At 42.2% G+C, this 17,051-nt stretch overlaps 1 protein-coding gene across 12 annotated transcripts in view; it reads left to right on the top strand.

The window, feature by feature from the left end:
* NEBL (nebulette) overlaps positions 1 to 17,051 on the top strand; it is an 874,906-nt gene that overhangs the window by 763,917 nt on the left and 93,938 nt on the right. For 10 of the 12 annotated variants that reach the window (XM_078663756.1, XM_078663754.1, XM_078663752.1 and 7 more), the window contains one exon: positions 6,840 to 6,932. The exons of the other annotated variants lie outside the window; for them this stretch is intronic. In XM_078663756.1, coding sequence (XP_078519882.1) covers positions 6,840 to 6,932 — 93 coding nt within the window. The remainder of the gene's footprint in view (positions 1 to 6,839; positions 6,933 to 17,051) is intronic. 12 annotated transcript variants of the gene reach the window in all.

Raw genomic sequence — 17,051 nt, 5'->3', positions numbered from 1 at the left:
TGTTTCACTGGCAAATTTCAAGTGATTTTGTGGGAGGAAACAGCATCTAAGAACATGCCACATTTTGTTTAGTTTAATGTACAGTCACAATTGTCAAAGAAATCTCAACAATGTGCTAGTATGATTTTGGAAATGTAGAGCAACCAATGTATCCATTGCCCTATGTGTCTGGCAATTTTCATGAAGAACTCTCTCCCTATGTCGGACCTGCATGTGTCTGCCACAAATAGAATGGAACTTGAACAATTTGATGGGTTTTCATTTCACAGAATTAGATTCATTCATAAATGGTTTCAACACACTATAAGAATTTCAATATAACCACATGAGCTACATTAGAAACCTGTTCAAAATGAGAATTAGTTAATGTTGTTAACTAGCTTGTTGCGCTGGAATGACGATGGTGAAATACTAATCAATCATGCTCAAAAGCTAAGATGAGGAGCGTTTTGTGATAAGAATTCATTAAGGCTTTATGTAGTAGTAGATAAAAATGGATAGAAACATTCAGCAACTATACCAATAGTTGTGAAACAGCTGTCCATTAGTGGGCTGCATTGAACATAACAGAAAAGCTTGGTCCAGCTCAGTAGAAGCCTCTTCAGATACTGAAAAGATTGATGAAAATGCAATAACTCTGGTACATTTAACTTGTATTAATTCAAGTGCCTTTAGGACTTCTTCATTGACCCTCTCCACCTATTAAAACATTTGGGTGCATATTCAAACAGACTGGGCCATTCCCCACAGAACCAGCATGCTATTCATATCTAGTCCCAGTCCATTTTAGAATTTCAAGACTGTAGCTGACTGGCACACTAATGGCTAGTATTTGCTTTCCCAGGATTCCCCTCAGGGCAGTCCTTTGAATAGAAAATGCTACTTTAAGCAAACAATCTATCCATTTGGTATCAGGCCTGAGAGTTTGTTTGACCATCTTCCTTGAATCAGACTGGTTACAGCCCTGATTCAAGTTCTTTCATTTCAGGAAATTCAAGTGGGATGTTTTGGGCATTCTCTCTGTGTTTATCTACAGGTGTATGAGGATATGCTTGCCTGTTCTTCCCCTCTGCCACTCAGCCCTGAAAATATATGTGGATTACCTACTTAATATTAAAATATTCCTCACACCCAACTTTTCTGGAATATGATCCATGCAACATCTTTTGGGATTTACTTTTCATCTATCCAAAATCTACAACATTCAGGATAAAAGTTCATATCAGAACTGATAAGGACTCACCCTTAGTAAAAAAAAAAACTTCCAGAGAAACACACTATTTACTCCTCAAAAGACATGATTATTGCTTGTGTCTATAACAGAAACTGGGCCTGCACTTAAAATGTTCTGCAGCCAATAGGTGTACGTGCTTTGATTAATAGGCCAGACAACAATGGGGTCATTCATCCCATTACATATTGTGCAGCTAAGCTGCAACAATTTCATCTTCCCCCTGCACTTTGCTCCCAGAAGATTTATTGTTGGCACAAGTTTGAAAGTAATTTTGTGAGGACTAATTTGTTTCGTGCTTTATTAGAAAATATGAAATACTTATTTTAGGCATTTTTAAAATAGGTTTAAAATAGCCAGATTCTTGCAAACGTAATGAGTTTCAGATTTCAGAGGTAATGTGATGTGAAATTTTGCCTGCTGAAGACTTGAGGGAGGAGACTGTTGAACTTGGTCCTCTCTGCAGGGTAACCTCCAAACGTATTGCCTTCACCCCTCTGGTTTTGCTGAATTTCCTTTTTGTTGGCCTTAGGACTCTGTGCACCTTATCACTGCTAACCAGTGCTAAAGTGCTTGTGTTCACTCCCCAAAACATGGTAAAATTGGCTTACATCTGATTGGCATAGTTTATATTCTTATATTTCCCTTGTAAAGTAGTATACCACAAGCCCAATGCTAGTATGTTAAGTGCTATCAGTAGGCTCTACACACTTGTGCCAACCTCTTAAGTAGCCCCTTAAAACATATACCAAGACTGCCATTGCAGCCTGTATGCATTTTTAATCTGCCAATAGGACTTAACAAAATAAACCCTGTGTCAGGTCTAAAACCCCCTTTTTTATTACATCTAAGGTAGGCCCTAAGCAGCTGATAGGGCAGGGTGCTTTACATTTAAAACAAATTGGACATGTCATGTTATTATGTTATATTTAATTTATAAACGCACGGCTACTCGTTGTCGTTGTCGGTGTCCCGGCGCTTGCTCCAGAAAGTTAATCACCACCAGATCAGGAGCTAAAAAAAGCAGAATTTTTAGTTTTTTCTTAAAAAGCAGTGGGTCTTGGATGCCCCGGAGGGCCTGCGGTAGCATATTCCAAGCCAAGCCAGCTTTACGAACAAAAGAGATCCCACCAAGCCTATGGTGATTAAACCGAGGGGTCTGTATTAGTAGTTGGTCAGACAAACAAAGTTGTCTAGTGGGTTTATAAAAGGCAAATCTCTTCTGAAGATAAATAGGGCCTAGCCCATATAGGGCCTGATGACAAAATAGACAGCATTTTACATTTTAGCCGAGATTCAACTGGGAGCCAGTGCAGGTTACGCAAACGGTTGCAAACACTCTGCCTGGATGAAAGTCCCAGTAGCAATCTGGCTGCTGAATTTTGGACTACTTGCAGTTTCCTAGCCAGGTAATCTGGACTGCCAACCAAAAGAGCGTTGTCGTAGTTCAATCGGGACAATATCAGGGCCCAGACCACGGTCTCTTTGGCACTAACCGACAGAAGAGGGAGAAATTTCCTCAAAGTTTTCAGAGTGCCGAAGCAGGTCCCCATCAGCTTCTTCACTTGTGTCAAGAAGTTTAAGTTTTCATCGAACCAGACCCAAGGTTTTTGTCAGTGCCCTTTCCCACGGAGGGGCAGGGGAAATCAGGAGGTCACAGCCTTTCTCTGAAATCCATTGTGAACGAGCCATACAGGAGCACTTCAGATGATTTTCCTTCATTGCACTTCAACTGTGCGTTCGCCAGCCAATGAAACACAGAGAACAAGCAATGCTGCGCTGCCCCGACAGAATCATCACCCATCTTCCAGGAAAACAGGATCTGCATGTCATCCGCATAGACCATCACTTTAGCCCCGAGTGACTCCGCGAGATAGACCAGAGGAGTCACATAGATGTTAAAAAGGAAGTGGCTAAGCGATGACCCCTGTGGAACGCCAGTTGTCAACTGCATCGGCGCAGATGCACAAGGTGGAAGCCAGACCTGCTGCGACCTGTCTACCAAGAAGGACCTGATACAACTCAATGCCGATCCCAAAATACCAATTTCCACTAGGCGATCAAGGAGTAGAAAGATCAAGCATAACCAAGGCTGCTCTCCTGCCGGCATCCAGACATTCCCAAATCGCCTCAGTCACCTCCAACAGTGCTGACTCCGTGCTATGAGAGGCACGGAAACCAGATTGCGCTAAATGGAGCAAGCCAGACATCTCTACAAAGTTGGTAAGCTGAGACGTAACCACCTTCTCACAAACTTTAGCCAAACATGGCAAGAGCGAGATGGGACAGTAATTCTCAGGCAATAGAGGATCAAGAGACAGCTTCTAAAGGAGGGGCAAAATCAATGCCGGTTTCCATGAAGGAGGAACACATGCCTCGCGAAGCGACTGACTGACCATTAGATTTACTTCAACATTGATAGTATCAGCCATTTCAGACAGAAGCCTAGCCACACATGGGTCCTTGGTTGATCCCGATTTAAGTGCCTTAAGAATTCTAAGCGTAGTAGGCTGATCCACTGAGCGAGCTAAAAGCAGAGACGGTATAACTCATTTCTGTCCCCTGCTTCCCCAGCGGGGCGGCAATAGACCTGGATGTATTCAAAAAGGTATCCTGTATGCTGAGAATTTTGTCCCTAAAACGTTTGCCAAGGTGTTGCATCAAGTATCTGAGGTGGGTTCCAAAGCGGCCTGGACGCTGGGAACCACGAAACTCTGAACAATAGCGAATATTTCTTTAGAATTATTATTAGCCCGATCAATGCGAGCAGTGAAATATCGGCCTTTGGCCATCCCAATGGCTGCATAATAGAGTTTCTGTTTGGCTCTAAGAGCCTGTTTAGCAATGGAACAATAGGCACTGGTGCACCATGCTCTCTCCAATACCTTACAGGCCTGTTTCAAACTCTTCAGCTCCGTGGTAAACCACGGCTTAGAGGGAGATTCTCTCCTCAACTTAAAGTGGCCTGGAGCAGAAAGAACACTGACCGAATTGGTGATCCAGCCCGCAAACCTGGACAAATTATCCTCCAGGTCACCTAAAAGGGGAGGACGCAATGCTGACAAATGGCAGCTAAGCTGCTCGGGATCCAATTTCCTGGAGGTGGGAGGACGATGGGAACTAGCTAGTCGAGGTGGACACTTAACAGCCCAAGAGAAGAATATGGGAAAAATGGTCCGACCAAGCAACTGGTGGTGGCTTTGCCACTAATATGGGGAAATTGGTGCAGATGGGGTCAAGAATATGTCCACCTTCATGAGTCGGATCTCTGACCCATTGGGGGAGCTAGGCCAACTGGAGAAAGTCCAGAAAAGCAGCTAACTCATAAGATCGAGATGGATATTAATATCCCCAAGGAACAAATAGTTCGAGAAGCGCAAAGCTCTATCTGCACGAGCGTCCCCACAAGTTTCCAAAAATGCACTATCTGGCCATGGTGGTCAATATATTAGACACCCCCCTCTGCGTAAAGTGGGCCGATAGTTGCAAACTGAAATCCAGGGCCTCGCAACCCCCCCAAATAGTAGATGTTTCACTATGCAGAGACCAGAGGTCTCTGTATAGAATGGCCAGGCCCCCTCCTCTGCCCACTAGGCGATCCACCCAATGGATCTTGAAGCCTGCAGGAGTGGCCAAAGCCACAATGGGGTTAGAAAACGTATCAAGCCATGTCTCAGTGATAAACAGTAGATCTAGCTGCCTATCAGAGACCAGGTCTGCAATGTCAACATAATGCTTCCTCATAGATCTTGCATTAATGAGGCAGGCACTAATATTCCCCTGTATGCATGAGTCAGCAGACATGGTATGCGTAGAAAGCTTTGGGGTGGGAGAGAAGCCACATTCCACACAAATAGTAACACTATTAGACCCTCCCAGAACCACTGTACGAAGGACATAATGGAGGTCTGCAAGATTTTAAAAACGTACTTGAGTACTGGATGGTGTTAATGTTATCTGGGACAAAACAGGTAGAATGGCTCACCCTGAGCACTGACTTAGCGCTGACAGGCGCAGACGGGCTTGCCTTAGGTGCGCCTTCGGCGTGCCATCAGCGCACCAGCTGCACGTGAGGCCAGGGCCCATTTAAGTAGGGTTTAGCTAGTGTCGGTATGCTGTGTGCATCGACTGGACTGCTGACCGCGTGAAAAGCGAGTCCCATCCAAAATGGCCGCTACCCGGCAGTGGCTTTTACAAAGTGTGCTGCAGTGGCAAGGAGTCTAACACACTCCAAATGCAATGCCCAAAGATGCCACAGAACATAACACAGGTAATCAATTATTAAAAAATGCTTAGATGTGTCAGAATGAAATCACAATTAAAAACATTCTCCCCAATTCCCCAGTCAAACACAGGCTGTGCAATTTTATATTAGCTCTAGAAATGAGGTTAAAAGACCTTTCTCAAGCCTTAAGGCATTACATGTCCTGGTAGTGAAAATACAGAATTCATTTTCCACTAGTTTGAGGCCTACCTCTCCCATAGAACAACATTGGGTTACCATCATTACATTTAAAAAGTGATAGCTTGGGTTTAGGAGCAGGTAGAAATGTCCTCTTTGGTATATAAGGAACAGGCCTTTAAATTCTGCAAATGCCACTTTTAGAAAGTTGCCATTTTCTTGCCCTAAATATTTGGGGCCTGCAGCCTGTTCCTTGGTTGCATGGCTACGCGTAGTAGGCTATTGACCTTTGTATATTCCTCACAGACAGCCACTCTTCAAACATCCTACATCAGCTCACACACAAAGAACTTCACACTAGTCTATTGTGAGCCAAGACAGACTGGGTCCAGGGCTGGTAAGCAGGGAATTCCAGACACTACTGTAGAGGAGAAAACTCAAGATATTTCTTCCGCTTCAGAGGTGGCTTCAGGTATAAAAATAGGACCCTCAGGCCCACTCTTCAGTTCATTTATGGACATGTGGAAGAGCTCTCGATGGATTGCCTGCTGCCTGTGGCCATCCCTAATCGAAAACTGAGTGAAATATTTAAAGTGATTTATAGGACTAGTTGTTCATACTGAAAATTAATCTCTCACTGCCACCATTACTATGTTGTGTCTTAAGATTTCCTTACATTCTGTATCACATGGAAGGGCACTCCTTTAAACTTTTATCTTTCCTTATGATTCAGCTAATCACAATGACATAATTCATGTGTATGGAATAATACATTTTACTACATAGCCTAGTAATTAAATATGCTTGCCTCATGAAATTCTGACAGTCATCTGCCAACATGTTAGTTGCTATATGTTTTCATCACTCATCAACCTAATGCTGTGACCTCCTTAGAAAGCATGCCTGCAGGAGTACAGATGGACTGCATCCGTGAACAGGAGTCACACCTTATGAGAAGCTAAACATTAACAATCCAGGAAGCAAAAAAGGGGCATCCTAACAGGCAGATGATTTTTATGTGACATGATCAGCCTCCTGGATCGGCAAAGGACCACCATGGACAGCCACAGCCTTAAATTCCATCATGCTACATGGCATGATGTACTCCAAAGAATGATTGGAGTCTTTGGTTCCATTATATGTGTTTCTTTAATCATTTTAGCTTTTTGCATACATTTCCTAACACTATATTCTTCTAACCAACAGATTCAGTACAAAGAACAACTTGCCAAAGCTACTTCTGTTAGCATCACACCTGAAATGGAAAGAGTCAAGACAAATCAAGAAAATCTTAGCACGGCAAGCAAATATTATTAACTTTTGTTTTTTTGCAAAACATTCTGCCTACTCTAATACGGAGTCACAAGCTGCTTGTGGTACCTACATTGTGTACTACATTTTAAGATAAGTTCATATCTGATCTAAGATTTTACATTTCTCCATGATTATGAAAACTACAAACGTAAATCATGTTTAAATATCATTACCAAGATAGCCTATTGACAATTTTCACATGGCAACATATGCAAAAGCTAAACTTTCATGTTTATATGGGTTTATATTTTGTGGTCATGGTTCAGAAAATTATAAAAAATACTTATTTATATTTCCTAACATGTATTTTGTGCTGAGTGAGCACTACTCAAAAAGCGTATTTGTGGACGTAAACACACGATTATGGCCAAGAATGCCCTAATTATACCACTTATTCCTGCAAGAAATAAACAGAGGGTTGCCTGGTGGACAGTAATTGGATTTATTACTGCATAATTCTCTTATATGAGTGGGAAGAAAGTGGATGTTCCAAAGTGTGGTTTGCCTATGAAGTTGGGTACACCCACAAACATGGACGTGTGTGGACCTTCCCAAACTGTAATGTCCTGGTGAGAAGAAACTGTACAAATAAAAGAGAACCAACAGCCCATGGGAGTTAATTCCAGTGGTGTTGGGGCAGTTAGTTGTTTATTTTTTCTCATATTGGGAGTTTGTTTTTGGAAAAGAAAATGAACGTTCAAAAAGCTTGGTATAAGCTTCCATCATCAATAAAATTTTAAATGGCTAATTAAAACATATAGAGTTCCTTGCAGAGCCAACAGTGAACTCTAAATTTGGTGGGAGGTGTAAAGGCAAGTTGGCAGACATAAAGGCCTCTATCACCTTGACTGCCTTTACTCTATCTGCCCTAACATTAAATTGAGATCCTCAATATTCAGTGGATTGAAATGTAGTATCTCCTACTCGATCACACATTTTGAGAACTTTCATCAAGATGAAATTCAAAACTTTTCACAATCGTTATCTTTCCATAATGAAGTTGAATAGTCCTTTTCAAAGGGGTATTTTTGGTCAAAATTAAATGTTATGGTCGAAAATACCAAGCGTAAAAGAAGAGGCCTATTACAATATGGGTGAGGTTCTGGAAGGTATGGAAAAATCAATTAATGTAAAGAATTAATGCAACCATACTAATGAATATAGGCAAAGCAGCAACAACTATATCAAAAATACAAAATGTTGTTTATTTAAATGATTTTTAAACAATTGAGCAATCCATTTAGAGCAACCGTGCACATGAACCCCATATCCGGAAGCTTCATGTCGTCAAAACAATCCCTTTATTATTGAGTCTGCCACTACCTCAACTCCCGATATTGCATCGATCTAACCTATATCAAGAAACAAAAGACTACACAAATACTCCTAGTATTTTATCTTAAACAGAGACAACTTGTCTTTATTTTTCACAATGAATTTTCATTAAGAATCTAAAGATTGATATACAGTTCAATATTTATAGAAAAGGATCTAATCAAACCATTCCTGAATTGAAGATCACACATGATCCTAACATCGCTAACTTAACTAAATTCTCCCATAAGTGAGATCTAGATATGCAGACCATGAGCGCTCCTATTCACATAGCATCGTAAAGAACATCTGCTTATTATAATCTCCTAGTATTACCCACAACAGAATCTTCATATGTTCCGACGGTGGCCTTCTTCCTGACAAGGGACCCGTGTGTGCCAACACGCGCTTAGAACACCACCAGTGTTTTGAATTTGTGCCACTGTGTTCTATTAGAATCTATACCTAATATATTGTGTCTATCCACCAATTTTGTGGCACATGTTTTTATTTTCAATAATGTTTTAAAACTGTTTTGAGAGTGTATGAAAGAGTGATTGATGGACATGAAAGTGAGTGTATGCACATTGTAGATTGCTCAATTGTTTAAAAATCATTTAAATGAAAGAAAATGTGCATTTTTGATAAATAGTTGTTGCTGCCTTGGTACTTTCAATTCATTAATGTTTATAACATTTTGTTGATTATCATCATTTGTATGGTTGCCTTAATTCTTTACATTAAATGGTCAGAAATACCTCCATCTGCTCCTTTAACTAATCCAATAAGATATTCCTGACATATGTAAATGGATTTATTACTGTGCATGTCTCTGCCATTAGTGCCAAAACATCTACATTGGTAAATCCCACCTTAGAGGTGGGTAGTGGGTTTTCCAAAGTGAGGATTGCCTTGGATGTTTGGGAACAACCACAAACATGTATATTTGTAGAATTTCTTAAACTGTGATGCAACCCCCCTTCATACCTTAGAAATGGTGAGAGATTTACTCTTAGAAGGGATTGGGAAGGTATTGCCTCAGATTTTCTAGAAAAGTGGCAGCAGAGCTTTCCCCACTGAGAACAATGTGCATCCTGTGGAATAAAATGTGCATTTGTACAGGAGGCATCCCTTTCTTTTTGTGCAATTCTGCATTATATTGAATTCTGCACAGAGGCAATAGGACCCTATGGGACTTATCATGTGACTTTCTCAAAAGCAAGCCTGGAAACCTGCATCTGGCACAGCTTCTCATACAAACTAACAAGAATGTTGTTCAATAGATAAAATAACAAATGTGCACCCATACATAGGCACTATTCGTAGGGTGAAGATTTTTTTGGGGAAAATAGTCTCTACTCTCTTTCTCATAATTTATGGTAGGCTGTTGATCAATGTTAGGTGAATAGCAGCTAGTAATGGTGTGGTGTTGGGTTCAAATCAGGCCTACATACGCTGCTAAACTCTCGAACACCTTAGTATAGAAGTTGGCACGGACACTGGAAAAGGTAAAAGACAAGTTTATTAAGACCCCATGGGGTGGTGATACATTCCTACAGCACCCTTCGGCAATGTAAGAAGTAGCACACCGAACATTGGTGCGCGACCTCTTTTATACAGTTTAATAGTAATAAAAAGATAGGCGGTTACAAGTTACACATTTTAGGTACATATAAGGTCATTTTTGGAACACAGCCAACGTGTGGGAGGAGTTTCAACAGCACTGGTCAGTTAGTGTGAACATTCCTAAAGAGTGACCAATTGGTGCGTAATGCGCATGTGCGCTTGACCAGTACTAAAAATAGCCTGTTGCCGAGCAGACTAGTGACCATGGGTATCGAGAAAGGACGAAAGGGCACACTGACCACGAGGCAGCGTGTTCATAGGAAACGGAAGTCAGAGGGATTCAAAATGGCCCCCGTTCGTTTTGGTCAAGTTAACAGAAAAGACCGTGTAGCTGTGCTAAACGCTAACTCAGGAGCTGCCAAAACACGACAGACGGCCCTTTTAGCGTTTAGCAAAAGCTACCTCATAGTGGACATAGTCAGAATGTTCATCCTCAATGTTAATAGCCATTATTTTCAATACTTCATCATTGATCAGTTTCTCTTGCTTAACAATAGCTCGTTTGGACGGAATACAGGCTGTGATACATACAGAACATAATGTAGGGCCACATTGAATACATAGACAAAGAAAAAATAGTACTCCAATAAAAACACAGAGAATCGTTAATAATTTCCAACCCCAAGTACTGAGCAGGGTCCAGAACCAACCAGAAAAGGTCCATGTTCCATTTTCTGGGTGGATCTCAGCAGCTATCTTATGTAATTTTGTAATTGAATCATATACAGAAGGTGAGTTATCTGGTACGTACACGCAACAACTACTTCCGATGACGCGGCATGCTCCACCCCTATCAGCCAGTATCACATCTAGAACCATTCGATTCTGGAGCGCTACAATTCTGGTAATTTGTAATTCTTCAGTAATATTCCCTAAAGCAGAGGCAGTTTCATTGGCGACGGCTTCCACCACACGTGTAAGCCGCCTTATCTTCCTGCTATTCAGTGCAGCTCCTACAAATGAAAATAACCCCAAATTAAAATCTACATATTGTTGTAAAGTGGTATCAGTCTGGTCTATTTCATCAAGATCTATTGTTCGTTTCACTCTATTCAATATGAAATCATGGTACAAAACATAATCATTGTGATACATGGGAGGAGCAATAAACACAGGTGGTAATACAAACGCTATATAACACATTCCCAACCATCCCAATGGTAGACGATGGTATCCCTTATTTCCACAAATGAAATATGTGTTATGTGAAGCTACAAATGCAATTCCAGTCGGTGTATCAAAGGTAAGCGTAATATTACATTCACTGCGGCCTACAGGGATTGTACCTTTATTTCTAATACACAAATCTGCTTTTGTATCGATAACGGTTATTATATGCATGCTCGTCACATTTATAAGTCTTTGATTCGTATATACACGAGGTGTAGAAACATTGTCCGGACGATATTCTTCCCATTCGAATTTAGTTCCTTCAGCGTGTGGATAGCCATCTTTATCGTTATAGCATATTTTATTCAATCGAAAAAGTAGTCCACCTTTCGTTGGCCATCGTAGAGTAAAAAGAAGAGTGTACCAAGCATGACAAGAACCATTATGAGAAAACGGGAGAGGAATGAGTGGTGTTCCTCCTTTCTTCTGATGTCCGGGCAACATTCCACACACCCAACAATTGGACGTATTGGTCATATTATGAGTATGATGCAAAATCTTAATAAAGCTGTTGTTCAAATAAGTCTGCCTATGTCTTTCTTCGTGAAAAGGCAGAGTGAAATGAAAATGTTCAGACGGGCTTGGAGTGGTGGGCAGTAAATGTTCTCGTACAGGAAACAACAGTTCTATAGTCCAAGCTAATACTGCGATCATCACTACAGTCAAAACAAACAAAACAGCACCAAGAATTCTCCTCTTTCGTGTCGAAGGAGAGGCCATAGTTCATAAAACAATACTTCTTCAAAAACAACACTACGCGGGGAAAAATAAAACGATGGTTCTGAACCGAGGCTGCCGTTGATTTGTTCTCCGGGATTCAAGACGGGTGTCGCTACACTGGGCAGAACTGATCCCCCCCCCTTGATATTCCCGGCTTCCGTTTCACAAACCTCAGAGCGGTCACCAACCAGTTTCAAAAAGAGCACAAGAGAAATCTTATTTCCTGGGGCGTAGATTATATTTTACTTTATCAGAAACAACGTGGTCCGGGAAGGCTCCCTCCAAATCATCAGGCGTGACAGCTGGGCTCTTTTCTGTATCCAAAATCTTTCTGTAGTCAGATAGCACCACAGGGCTCACCAGATCCGGAGAGACACGTCGGCAGTGCGTTGAATGTATCCACCGTTTCTTATTGGTGACTCTCACAGCAGTTCGCGTAGCCAGCAGCACTTGCTCAGGGCCATGCCATCTCGGTTCCAAACTGCTGGATCGCTCAAAGACTTTGACCATCACGTGGTCCCCAGGGCGGAGATCGTGAGCCTCACCAGCAGATTTATCAGGGAGCGCCTCTCGAACCTGTTGATGAATAGAAAGCAAATCATTTGTTAATCGTGCCAGATAATCGTTCATCATTATACAAGGCATATCATGTATCAAACGAGGTTTTGGAACTCCCCAGATATTCATAGGCCTTCCAAACACCACTTCATAGGGTGTGAGGCCAGACCGAGAATGGGGCACTGATCGAATGGACAGCAATGCCAGAGGCAAAGCATCCGGCCATTTCAGAGATGTCGATGCCACTATCTTTGCTAGCTTCAGCTTCAGAGTTGCATTGTATCGTTCTACTAAACCTGCTGATTGCGGATGAAAGACAGCATGGAATCGTTGTTTGATTCCCAATCCTTTCAGGACATATTCCACTACTTTTCCAATGAAATGAGGGCCATTATCACTCCACATAAGTTTACAAACACCGTAGCGCGGGAAGTACTCCTTGAGTAGCACCTTAGCTGTTGTCAATGCTGTATTGTCTTTCGTAGGGTAAGCCTCAATCCATTTGCTGAAGGCACACACCACTACTAGGACATACTTGAGATTATTACAGCGTTCCAGCTGGATGTAATCCATTTGTAGTACTTCGAATGGTGCAGTAGGTGGAACAAACCCACCTTTAGGAGTATGAGTCCCTTGTCCAGGATTGTGCTGCAAACATATCAGACAGGTCTGTACTACTCTCTTAGCAGTGCTAGCAATGTCAGCATTTTCCCAAACTCGTGTAAGCAATTTAGTAATTGCAAGAGCTCCAATGTGTGCCAGTCCATGTGTCATTTGCACCATTGTTTGTAAATAGGCCATGGGTAGTTTCCATCTCTCCATATCTTTACTACGCCAGCAACCCTCATCATCCAGTACTCCCTCGGTGGCCCATTTCACAAGTTCTGCCTCTGATGCTGACTTCTGTATATCGAGTATTTCTTCTCTAGCATCATGCCACCGCTCAGCTTGTGACTTCACCACATACATGGGGAAATTATTGTGCAGCATAGCGGTCTCTCTCGCAATGCGGTCTGCAAAAGCATTGCCCTGTCCTATTTTGTCCGTCACCTTTTTATGTGCACTGCACTTGATTATTGCAACTTTCTTTGGGCATAACAGTGCATTCAGGAGATCGCGTACCAATTCTCCATGCATGATGTGTACTCCGTGTGAAGTCAGGAATCCTCGTTCCTTCCAAAGTAGGCCAAAATCATGCACTACTCCAAAAGCGTAACGACTATCCGTGTAAATGTTCACACATAGTCCAGCACTTAACTCACATGCCTTCGTTAAGGCTATTAACTCAGCCGCTTGAGCTGATTTTTGGGGTATCCGTGCTGCTTCTACCACAGTCTTAAGTGTCGTGATCGCATAAGCTGCGGAAGTCGTACCATCTGGTAACCTCACACATGACCCATCAACCCACAGTTCCCCATCTACATCTGGAAATGGCGTATCCTGTAAATCGATACGACCCTTTGTCTGTTCCTCAGTCAGAAAAACACAATCATGTTGTTCTTCCTTCTGGTTCTCAGCAACAGGATCCGGCAATAAAGTAGCAGGATTTAGTGTTGCACATCGTTTTAGTGTGATGTGCGGCGCCAACAACGTTAGCTCATATCCTGTCAGACGGGCACTAGTTAGATGCTGTGTTTTCGTTTGATTCAGTAACGCATCTACCGCATGGGGGACTAGCACCAACAATTTGTGTGACAAAACTATTCCCTCACTTTGTCGTATCGCTACTGCTGTTGCTGCAACTGCTCGAAAACATCCAGGCAATCCTCGGGCCACAGGGTCGAGTACCGCCGAGAAGTATGCACAAGGCCTTTGTTTGTCTCCGTGTGTCTGCACTAACATTGACAATGCGCACCCATCCTTCTCGTGTACATATAATGTAAAGATCTTCGTGTAATCAGGTGTACCCAACACTGGTGCAGAACAAAGAGCTTGTCTCAATTGCTCAAAAGCATTCTGACATTCATCCGTCCATTCAATGGAAATCAGTGTATCTTTAGACAACAATGCCAACAATGGTTTAACAATATGCGAAAAACCCAATATCCATTGCCTACAAAAAGACGTCAAACCTATAAAAGCGCGAACATCTTTCTGAGTGCGAGGGACTGGGGTATCTAATATTGCTTGAATTCGATCTGGTGTCAATGCACGGCCCTCCTTAGACAAAAGATGACCGAGGTAGGTCACCTTTGGTTTACAATATTGTAGCTTTTTCTTCGAAACTTTATGATTATGTTTGGCCAGGAAGGAAAGCAAGGAAAAGGTACTCTTTTCACATTGTTCTGGCGTGTCTGCAGCAAGTAAGATATCGTCTACATATTGAATGAGAACCACTCCCTCTTGTAAGTCAAAGGAATCAAGCTGTCTTTTTAATGCTTGACTATAAATGCTAGGACTTTCAGTATAGCCTTGAGGAACTCGACAGAATCTGTACGATTTATTATTTAATGTAAAGCCGAATAGATATCGACTGTCAGGATGTACAGGGATCGAAAAGAAGGCATTCTTCAAATCAATGACTGTAAAAGTAGTTGCCGTCGGTGGAACCAACGTAAGCAATGTGGTGATGTCAGACACCACCGGGTACTGAGGCACTACTATCTTGTTTATTTCCCTCAAATCAATAATGAAACGGTAAACCTTAGCATCTGTATCTCTCTTAAGGATCGGTAAAATTGGACTATTGCAAACATTGTAAGGAACTTCCTCGACTACTCCTGCCAAAATCAAATCATTTACAATGTGTATTAAAGCAAGTTCACCTTCTCTAGAAATCTTATATTGCGGGACACGTGGCAGAGATACTCCCTCCTTTACAGTAATACGCACTGGAGGAATGATCATTCGCCCTACATCCGTGTCAGAAGTGGCCCACAACGTTTTTGGTAAGGAGGCCAATACTTCAGATTCATGGAGAAAACACACTCGCTCAAAGTCTGGGTAATTCTCATTCAACACAACTCGCACTCCTTCTGGGGCACAGCGAATAGTAGCTCGAAAGTGTTTTAACATATCGAGTCCAATAATATTATCTGGTGTATTTGGAGACAACAAAAAGGGACAAGGGGCAGCAAATTTATCGACATGAAATGCAACTGGTTGAGACAATGGGCTAGAAGTAGGTGTTCCATCGAACCCTATTGCTGTAATTACCTCGCCAGACAGGGGAGCCCTTGGAACCAAGTATTTGGACAAAGCGCTACGAGTAGCTCCTGTATCGACCAGAAATTGATCAGTGGAACCCAGAACATGTGCTTCTATGTATGGACCCCTCTGATCAACTGGTACCTCAACCGATTCCACACCCCATCCTACGCAATCCTATGCGTAATGCTCATCCCGTAGTTCAGCAGGACCACCCTCATTTATCTGATATTGATTGCGATTATCAAACGTATTATAATCTGACTGACCACGACCCCTCGCTCCATATCCCCCACGATCATTCGTGCCATAACCTCCTCTTGACCCTCCATAATAACTTCTAGACCTTCCACTTCCTCGCCCCCTCAAATTACGCTGCTCTCGAAACACCGGACAGTCTGCAATCCAATGCCCAAACTGTTTGCAGTATGCACATTGATTCACAGAAATGTCAGAACGAGGGGGAGGAGCATTACTGTACGATCCTCGTCCCCCTCTAGTGTTCCCTCTCGTAGCCTGAACCTGAGCTAACATTACCTTCGTTTTCAATTCCTTCGCCTTCTTTTCACTACTTTCTTTCGCCTCCAATTCCTGTCTTTCATAATATTGAGCCATAGTCAATAAAGAAACTGGGGTCGCTGTGGTCCATGAACTTTCACTCGTTTTCAATCGTTTCGCAATCTCCGGTAGGAGATTAGCCACATACTTATCAACAAATAAATGCCTGCCAGTATCTTCTGTCAATAATTGACCACTGTAATCATGGAACGCTTCCTCGAAGCGAGAGAAAAAATCGGAAACTGATTCATCCGCTTTCTGCTTACAAGAGGCTAATATAGTCCAATCAATCTTTTTAGCGGGAGCAAGAGTCTTTAGTTTTGTTAGTATGGCCCCTGGAAGGTCTAATATTAATTGACACGGCTTACATGCTGGTTCTCTATCTAAATCAGCCTGAACAAGATCTTTCCAAGTGGCCCCGAGAGTCGTGAGGTCATCAAACCTACGAATCGCTCTCCACATGTCAGGGGGCAATATCAACCCGAAAAATAGATCAATATCAACTAACGTCATGATACACGAAGAAATTGCACTTTCAACATTTTCATAGAAAGCCGCAGGATTTTTACGGGGATCAGGTAACGCATTCTTCAGTGCCATAACATCTGCTCTATTCCAAGGCGTATAAACCCAGTTATATACAAAATACCCTTTCGCGTCTTTTGATCTCTTATCATCATCTGTGCCATCCCCTTTATGAGGGACATATAAAGGCGCAGCTTCTCGCATAGGTCTAACATTAATCGCAGCGATCTTATCTGTTTCAATGATAGGGCATTCTTTGGATATCCCCGTCGCTCCGGACGTAGACGAATTCTTCGACTTTTCCAACTCCCGTAGTTGTGTCGCCTCATTACGCAGTTCAATCAAACGTTTGAAGAAGTCGTCCGCATCTGAAAGAACAAAAAGACCTTTACGAAAATTCTCACGACCCTTGGATATCTCCTTTGGTTCTAACTCGAGAGAATATTTTCTATACCGCTCAACAACTTCATCTCCAAAATGATCTAA

Source organism: Lissotriton helveticus, chromosome 10 (genome assembly GCF_964261635.1).
Source record: "Lissotriton helveticus chromosome 10, aLisHel1.1, whole genome shotgun sequence".
In the NCBI taxonomy this organism is placed as follows: domain Eukaryota; kingdom Metazoa; phylum Chordata; class Amphibia; order Caudata; family Salamandridae; genus Lissotriton; species Lissotriton helveticus.
This window is presented reverse-complemented; position numbering and strand designations above follow the sequence as displayed.